This window comes from Nanorana parkeri, unplaced genomic scaffold (assembly GCF_000935625.1).
Source record: "Nanorana parkeri isolate BGI_ZX_2015 unplaced genomic scaffold, ASM93562v1 scaffold4, whole genome shotgun sequence".
In the NCBI taxonomy this organism is placed as follows: domain Eukaryota; kingdom Metazoa; phylum Chordata; class Amphibia; order Anura; family Dicroglossidae; genus Nanorana; species Nanorana parkeri.
The window spans coordinates 2,312,968-2,322,111 of NW_017306272.1; the positions used below are offsets into that span (position 1 = coordinate 2,312,968).

Consider the following 9,144-nt stretch of genomic DNA (forward strand, 5'->3'; position numbering starts at 1 on the left):
TGTGGTCCGGGACTGCTTTCCTGAATTGTCAGCCAGCTGCGGATCGCATTATACCAGTTTACGGGCTGGAATTGGCCCGCTGGGCCGATACTTTGAGCCCCTGATTTAGATCAACAGTTGCTATGGTGTAGCACACATGACACTGCCACTAAATGAATGACTTTCGGCTGCAGCAAGAGTTCACGTGGACATGTCTGTTTAAAAGTGTGAAAGCTGTAGGATCAGCATGGCAGTGAGCCAGCATTTCAAGGAGAAAAGTTCAGGCTCCATATTCGCTCAATACAAGTGCAGGAGACTGCGTTTTTTTGTTTTCCCTTTCTGGGGAAGGGGTGAGATCCTCTGTCAGGTTTTAATTGCTATTTCTGACACCATTGTGGAAATTCTCACCTATCACTAGGAAATGAGAGGAAGCGTCCCTTATGGGGACACGTACCGCAATAACAATCTGACACAGGTTCTCACTTTTACATGATATACTAAATGGGCATGATGGTGGCTTTGTAATATTTTCCATGAAGTTTGCTGTTAAATACGGGCACACTAAATCATTTTTCATTATGTCCAGAACAAGCAAGAGGAATGTTTAAACAAACAAGACTTCACAGAAAGCTTACTTATATAACATTGATTAGATAAAGAATAATATCAAGTGTGGATATCAGATCAGATTAATGCATAAAAATAAAATACCTTTAGGCTCTTTAATATAGTTTGCATGTTTGAAGATGTAATAAACGGCAGATGTCTCCAGGAATATATTCATAGCATATTCTCAGGCAGGTCTGTTCACACACTGTGCTGTGCTTGTTCTGGACCTCTGTGGGATAAATAATTTCCGGACATGGTACGGACTACATGATCTGCAGCAAGAGATGTATTAGGCTGCATTCAAATATGGCATTTACTGCACAAATCTTAACATGCACGCTGATTCTGCGTGTTTGAGGCTATTACTATAGTCGGAACACGCGGAATCCGCCTGGTAAATCGTGTTGATCCCAACCCTGATTAGTGACACACAAACTCGGAACTGACCTTTACTGGGCTAAAGGTGGCCATACACTTTACAACCATCGCAAGACCTTAGTCTTGCGATAGTTGTAAAGTAATGTAAAAAACGTACGATCTGCCCATCTTGGACAGTTAGATCGTACTTGCGATCATCGCAAGCCCGCCAGCCTGAGGGGCGGGCTTGCAATGACCGCAATGCTGAACGGGCAGTGTGCGTGTGCGCACACCGGCCCGTTCGGCATTTGTCTCCCGAGCATCATTCAAACCAGCCGAAAATCGTCCAATTTTCGGCTGGTTTTCTAACATGCTCCTTAGACAAAAGACGTGCGACCGTACAGTAGAAACGGTCGCACGTCTTCATTCACACTGCTCGATTCTCGTACGATCGCGGGATTTCCCGCGATTCTCGTACGAGAATCGTGCAGTGTATGGGCACCTTAAGTCATAGGTAATGAATATGCACAAATATTGGGCAATCTGATCTATCGCAGTTTATTTATCATATTCATTTTCATAGCTTTTAGACCCCACCCACCAGTTTATTAACAAAAAATTATAATTTAAAGTTTTTCTGGCTTCCTGTTTTCCTCATCCCCTTTGTGCTGAGAAATGGGGGGGCCCTAGATGCCAAGGCTAAAGTTAGCAGTGTCCGTGTGTTGGTTAACATGAATAAAACTGCATGTTTAATTTGCTTACCTAAAAATGATGGCAAAATGTATTTGTCACTTTAAAGTTGTCTTGAGAACAAGAGGTGAAAAGTAGTCTTCCACTTCGGGCACCCTCACTTAGGAGAGCTTTCCTTTCACTTGCTGCTGTGTCTTTGGGACAGGAAGTGAAGGGAAATCTCCCCAGAAAAAGCTGCAGACAGCAAAAAAATTCCAACTGCCGGTGTAGTAGGATTTCTGTAACTTTTAATATAAATTGATGAGTGCGTTTGCCATTTGTTTTGCTTTTAATATAAAGTTACACTGGTTTTTTCTTTTTAGTGGAGCTCAGTGTATACACACGAGGAGAGTTATGAGGGAGAGGGTTATGCACACTGTTGTGAAACGCTGTTATTTGTGACTTTAGTGTACCATTAAAACATGATCCCTTCCAGGCGAGGCATCCATGGAATGTTCCCTCTCCACTTGGCTGCACTGAGTGGTTTCTCAGACTGCTGCAGAAAGCTCCTTTCTTCAGGTTAGTGTTATTACCCGTAGCTGGGAGGATAATGTGATCATAAAATAGATTTTCAGCAATCACTTCCATGTTGCATTGATCAGATCTAAAAATAACTTTAAAAAAAAATCTGAGCTTCCATTAATAAACGATATTGAAATGACGGATGAATTTTAAGGATGTAAAACAATGTTCTGTGGTACTTCTGAAATGTAGTGTAACTAATGCATATTTGGCATGGGAATTGATAATTTTGCTCGGCCACTGATGTAAGCCGTTTATTTTAAGATGAATGTGGACAAAAACATGACAATTTATTTTGGAGGAATTAACATGGCAGGGCTTGTATTTCCTCATGTACCTCACACTTTGTAAGCAAAGGTTTTTAAAAGTAGCAGCCAGGTTATGAAAAATGCATTATTTGCATGTATTTAAAGTATATGTAAGCCAAAGAACAAACTTTATTTTGCAGATTACTAGTCCTAGATGTGGTTGCTGCATTAGGTCTTATTTTTATAACTCAAAGCATTTTTAGCCAGTACAGAAAATAGCTGTTAATCTTGTAAGAACTCCTATCATTGTCGGGTCTTGTGAGCTGTTCTGAAAGCAGAAGCAATGTTATGCAGTGGTACCTCGGTTCTGTTCGCCAACAATTTGGTTCGTGAACAGGAAGTTTGGCAAAATGTTGCTTCCGTTCATGAACTTTGCATTGGCTGATGAACACAACCGCAGCCATCTTCCCTGCTCTGACACATGGTCGTGGCTTCCTCTAGGTCGGGGTCTGATCACAGTGTGATTCGTTTCACGACCAGATTTGTGTAAGAAAAAAAAGTTTGTGAGCCGAGGTACCACTATATTTCCTTCTGTAAACTACTTTTGACCCAATTCCTCGTCTAATAGAGATATAGACAAGACGTATTTAAAATCCAGCCTAGGTGACCACCATGGCTGCCTGCTTAGATACAGTGGAGTGAGTGTTGCCACCTCAGGACAGTGTTAATCACATGATTACCTGGTGAATATAAATGGAAAAAGCCAGACGAAGGAAAACTAATGCTCCCATCTCATCTAAGGATTGGTAAGCTGCAATATATTTTTGTTTTTTGAGTTACCCTTTAACAAAAACAGTAAATGAGCTTTAACTCAAGCCCTCAATTTCTGTAGGCACATGCAACTGTGAAGCAATTCATACTCTGGGCTTGTTCACACTAGGTATAGTGACCTGCTCAAAAACAACACGGGTCACTGGCACAGCAAACAGTTATTTTCTATGTGCTCTGTTAAAGGAGAACTATGAGGTGAGTGCTTTTCACTCACCTCATAGTTCTAGCCGACCTGTGACAATGAGACTGTCACAGGTCGGCTCAGTAGATCGGGAGGTGAGCGAACACAAACCGGGTTCGCTCGCCTCTCGATCCTGTCACGACTCTCTGCCATGACAGGGGGAGGGGCTGGATCCCCCCCTCCCCGCTCCAATCTGCCAGCGCTGACTGGCGGAACGGACGGGGGAGGGGGCGGGTACAGCTGGCTCTGCCTCTAGATAGGCAGAGCCAGCTGTCACTCACGCAGCTGGGCGGATCCCGTCTAAGTCGGGATCCGCTCCGGCTGCGGCGTCTCAGTATACCGCGAGCTGTAGCTCGCGGTATACTGAGCTTAGGGTAACGGGAGGACGCTAGTTTGTGTCCTCCCGCTACCCTAAGGAGAACTATGGGGAAAAACACTGACCCCATAGTTCTACTTGAACACTTTCACGCTGATTGGAGGTGGGTTGCAGTGCGTTGCAGAAAAATGCAGACCGGCATTAAAATTATTCTTAGCAGTTTAAAGGAGAACTATGAGATGAGTGCTTTTCACTCACCTCATAGTTTTAGCCGACCTGTGACAATGAGACTGTCACAGGCCGGCTCAGTAGATTCAGTAGATCCTGTCACGGCTTTCTGCCATGACGGGAGGGGCTGGATTCCCCCCGCTCCGATCCGCCAGCGCTGACTGGCAGATCGGACGGGGGAGGGGGCGGGTACAGCTGGCTCTGCCTCTAGATAGGCAGAGCCAGCTGTCAGTCACGCAGCTGGGCGGATCCCCGCACAATTGTCGGGATCCGCTTCAGCTGTGGCGTCTCAGTATACTGCGAGCTGCAACTCGTGGTATACTGAGCCTAGGGTGAGTGACGGGAGGACGCTAGTTTGTGTCCTCCCATTACCCTAAGGAGAACTATGGGGAAAAGCCTTAACCCTGTAGTTCTCCTTTTAAGCTCTCCTTTGCCAACAGGTATTGGGCTGCCTTTCTGCATTGTAATCTTAAATGCAGTAGTGGTCAACTTAATAAATATAGGGGGCCTCAAAGGCAGACTTAACATGTCCAGATTGTTGCCCAATAGTTAGTTTTCGTAAATTTGCCATTAGTTCATTTCCTTGCGACACACCTACAAAAAAAAGTCTACTTTTGTAAAACATGTAATATTAAGATGAAATCAGGTCGGCTTTGTGCAGACAGGATTAGCACATCAGCGACATTCTCATGGGTTGGTGATGGTTAACATCTGAATGATATTACTGTTGCTCTTGCTTACGCAAGTGTTGGATGTTTACACAGTAGACGCTGATGTAATACAGAACATCCAGTGTATTTGTTATAAAGTGGGGATTAATGGGGGAGGTTATTATTTTGTCTGATTTCATAAATTTCGGGTCAGCCACAGTACCCACTGCCATGCGGCCAGCGCAGATATGTGGCAGACACAGAAGTTTTTTGTTCAGGTTCGGGGCCATACACAGACCGCCAGCTGGCCATTTGCTGGGAAGCAGGGCTCTAATATAAGCACAGATTAGGTGCTGTGGATGGAGGGAGTAGGGTGAGCTGAGCTATTTAGTGAAGACATCAGTAAATACTATGCTACGCTCAACTTTCAGAATGGTCTGATGTACGGTTCCTGCAGCTAGGAGAATGAGGGCTACTTTTAAAGCTTATTCACTACTTGTTAGGAATATACAGTATGTCAATAGCTTGGCCACAACTTAACCTTGTATCTACTATAAAAATGTAAAACCTCCGTCAGGCTTTTCTAACGTTCTTCGTCCTTGATGGAGAAGTATATTAATATCACTGCGAAATTTACTTGCATTGTTATTATAATTTTTTTGACCAGTACTTTGTAGTGTTTGACGCAGTCTGGGCACCATGTTGAAAAGGTTGATATGAATCATCTTGTGTGTGAGCTTCTGTTTTTTAATTTTTCTTATATACTGACATGTTTTTATATTTGTAGGGTTTGACATAGATACTCCAGATGACTTTGGCAGGACTTGTCTACATGCAGCTGCAGCTGGAGGGTATGTCCCAGTAACCTGTCTATAAGCATTTAGCTGTGGGTAGTGGCAGCTGTCATTGTATTATACAGCACCTCTTGCCCACAGCAGATCCCATGAGTCTCACATGGTCCCATTTGCAAGTGTGTGTCTGTGTGTGTGCATTTTATGTGCTTTTTGTTTTGAGGGTGGAAAGACCACACTGACAGAATTGCTGAACATGACTTGAAAAACAAACCAAAGGTGGATTTGCGCAGGATAGACATCTGATTAGCTCTGCTGCTATTTTTTTAACACTAGGCATATTTCTAGAGTATGGGAAGCCTAAAATACACTTGAATAGATCCCTGTCAGTGAAAGTGCTGAATTCTGTAATATAATCACTGGAACTGCAAATCATTTTACTCTTACAGGTTTTTTTTTGGCCCTAATAATTCAGCAGATTAGAAATGGGTGTCATACTTCTTTGAGTATTTTTCTCTGCCAGTGTCATGGTGTTGGTTTTTATTGCTGTGATATTATACTCTTGATCACCGGGATGATCAAAATTGTACCTGAGAGGTTCTGAAAAGGGTTAAAAACTTTAATTTTTTGACAGCTAAAACAAAATGACATGTATAAATATTTCAGTTCTTATGACAAGGTAAAATACATATGCCCTTCACGTAAACAAGAGAGATAACGGGGCTTCTGTTGTTTTGCAGTTCTTCTGCAGTTTTTTTAATGAAACTGCTTGTTCCCTGGCTTTTAGCTGACATACTGGCGTTTGTACTCTCCAGGTCCTCAACCTGGAACAAGTATACAGGTGTTGAAAGTTGGTTTTATACTGGGTCACTGACTCGTATATTGAAGCCAGAAAGTCTGCATGAAATCCAGGCAACGCTGTGTTTTGCTGTGCAGTAGAATGTCACACCAACACACTTGAACCGTAGCTGCCAACCCACCTGCATTACAGTACACCAGAACACCAATAGCATACATTACGATGTAATGAATTGTCAAATTATTCAGGTGTTTTATGCATGTGTTAAGATGCGCTGCCAGCCTATTTAAAATGAATGGGCTGCCCTAACATAGCTCACCTTAATGCACAAAAATGGGTTGCTTTATCACAGTGTATATACTTTTGAGTGGACCCTTACAGATCCCTGTGTTGAGAGAAATGCATACTGTCATAGCTGACCCCTCCAACTAAAAAAATGCTGTCTAGCTAACAATTTTAATGCTTTTGCTGTGAACTTTTGAGGGCCTGTTCACCGTCTAGACCAGGGGTTCCCAAAAGGTCGATCGTGATCTACCAGTTGATCGCAAAGCTTTTTCTAGTAGATCGCGATCGCAAGTTGGAATTAGCTGCTCCGTTTATTTGGGTGCTCAGCTGCTGGTGGCCGGGTGTCGTTTTCTGTGTCGGCCAGCAGGTGGCGCTGTGTCCTGGCACAGCCGCTGACACTCGAAGCTGTGGCTCAGCATGCAGCTGCTCTGGGGGGAATCTGTGAGCTGATCCCTTGGGGGACACAAATCCTACACAGGCCTGGGCAGGGTGAGTGGAGGGGGCATTGTGTACCGCAGCCTGTGTTATCTCTTCCCACTGTACACAGCCGTGTACCCCACCTAACAGACCATGCCCTCACCTACAGACCATTCTCCCCCCTAACAGGACTGTGCCCTCACCTCCAGACCATGCCCCCACCTAACAGGACTGTGCCCTCACCTACAGACCATGTCCTCACCTAACAGGACTGTGCCCTCACAGACTGAGATTAGAAGTGTTAGTTTTTTTTTTTCTTTATTATAGGTAATAGGTTTTATTTTACCATTATAGGTAATAGTCCCATAGTTTACCTCCTCTGATAAGAGTGCAAGGTCTAACTAAGGGCCCAGTCATAATAGTACAGTGTGTTCATCGCAATCACACCAACCTCTGTTTTTTGTTGTAGGAGGTGCGTTGCGGTGCCAATCGTTGGTAGATCTCATTGAGCTGCTCATATAAAAAGTAGATCTTGACACAAAAAAATGTGGGCACCCCTGGTTTAGACAGTATACATTTTCTTTAGCGGCAAGGAATATAGAAACTATTAGGAATGTAAAGGAGGTCATTGATTCTTTCACATATATTGTCTCGGGATCATAGGGATGGCGTAGTACTGATTTGAAACTGCGCAGATGTTCATGGTTTGACCTGTAAGACTTGAGCACGCTGGCACTGGTTGGGATTTTTTTAACCCTTTCAAAATCTCATCATTTTCAGGAACCTGGAGTGTTTGAATTTGTTGCTGAATACAGGTGCAGATTTCAATAAAAAGGATAAGTTTGGGAGGTAAGTCTGTATGTATTTACCTGGGTGTTAAACATCACCTGGCTTTTCTTAAAGTTCTTTATTGTCTTTTTATGCTTTTCCAACTTAACAAATACACTTAAATACATTCAAAAATTACCATTTAGTGTTGTCAGTGGGCAAAAAAAGATGCATGTTTCCTGACTCCAACTTTGTTGACATTGTACTAGATAGTTATTAGAGTGGCAAATTGACTCTGCTGCTGTGAGCCCTGGCATTTCTAATAGGGAATGGCGCACTAAAAATGCCGCGGCCTCATTAGATTTCGTTTTCCTTTAGAACCTTGTCAGTAAAATGATTGCATGCTATATTATATCAACATATATGCATCATTCTCTGTGCTGATGTATGAAAGGCATTAGTAACTTTAATACTCTAAAACAACGGTGGTGATGTAGGGTACCTTAAGTGCAACCCTTGACATAACCAAAGGGCTGCATATAATTTTTCAGTAAATGTAATGCTACTGAAAGTTGTCAGACTGCAGACATGCAGCAGGATATGGTAAACTATGGGCTTGCTACAAGGGATGGTCAGAGGTTATGGACTTGCTACCATAAATTGTAGGAGCTGTTCGAGAAAGATGACCTATTTCAGGAGACATAGGCTGGAAACACTACATGAGACAACAACAGAACACTGCTTTTACTGGCAATAGGGAAATACAAGTTACTGTCTATAGAAGCCTAGAGGGCTACGCAACAAGTGCCAAATAGGTTACTGGTTGCGTGCCAGGACTCGAGTTTTATCAAAGAAATTAACTTTTTTTTTTTTCCAAGTTTGCGAATCTTATATTTTAACTATTTATCCCTGTTCCCTACTCTCTTTATCTGAAGAACACCACTGCACTATGCTGCTGCCAACTGTAACTATCAGTGCCTATTTGCACTTGTGGGATCTGGAGCCAGTGTCAATGACCTTGATGAGAGGGGCTGTTCCCCACTGCACTATGCAGCTGCATCAGATACAGAGGGCAAGTAAGTTGTCTTCATGTCTTGTATGTGTTAGTGGTTTCACAAGACTCATGCTATGTGCAGTGGAACGTAAGCATTTGTCTTGTGTTGACGAGAGAGAATGTAGCCTTTTAAGAAATGTGTTCTGGACTTGTTCTTCATGCCAGTGCTGACTGTCACGCAGCCTGCTACCTCCACAAAGAATCACTTGTTTTCTCTCCATACCCAGCCTTTTTTTCCTGCAGTCATTTTCAGCCACACTGAGGATATCTGTAATTAAAAGGTCAGCTCAAATCACTTTTCATAAAAATATATTGTGTTCTCACAGTTGAATCTTTGTACTTGAATCTGATTTTTCTTTTTTCTTTTTCAATTTCAGTTT

At 42.9% G+C, this 9,144-nt stretch overlaps 1 protein-coding gene across 2 annotated transcripts in view; it reads left to right on the forward strand.

The window, feature by feature from the left end:
- The window catches only part of ANKRD28 (ankyrin repeat domain 28), a 118,614-nt gene that overhangs the window by 85,998 nt on the left and 23,472 nt on the right, over positions 1-9,144 (forward strand). For both annotated transcript variants that reach the window (XM_018576297.1, XM_018576281.1), the window contains 4 exons: positions 2,111-2,193; positions 5,438-5,501; positions 7,723-7,791; positions 8,646-8,786. In XM_018576297.1, coding sequence (XP_018431799.1) covers positions 2,111-2,193; positions 5,438-5,501; positions 7,723-7,791; positions 8,646-8,786 — 357 coding nt within the window. The remainder of the gene's footprint in view (positions 1-2,110; positions 2,194-5,437; positions 5,502-7,722; positions 7,792-8,645; positions 8,787-9,144) is intronic.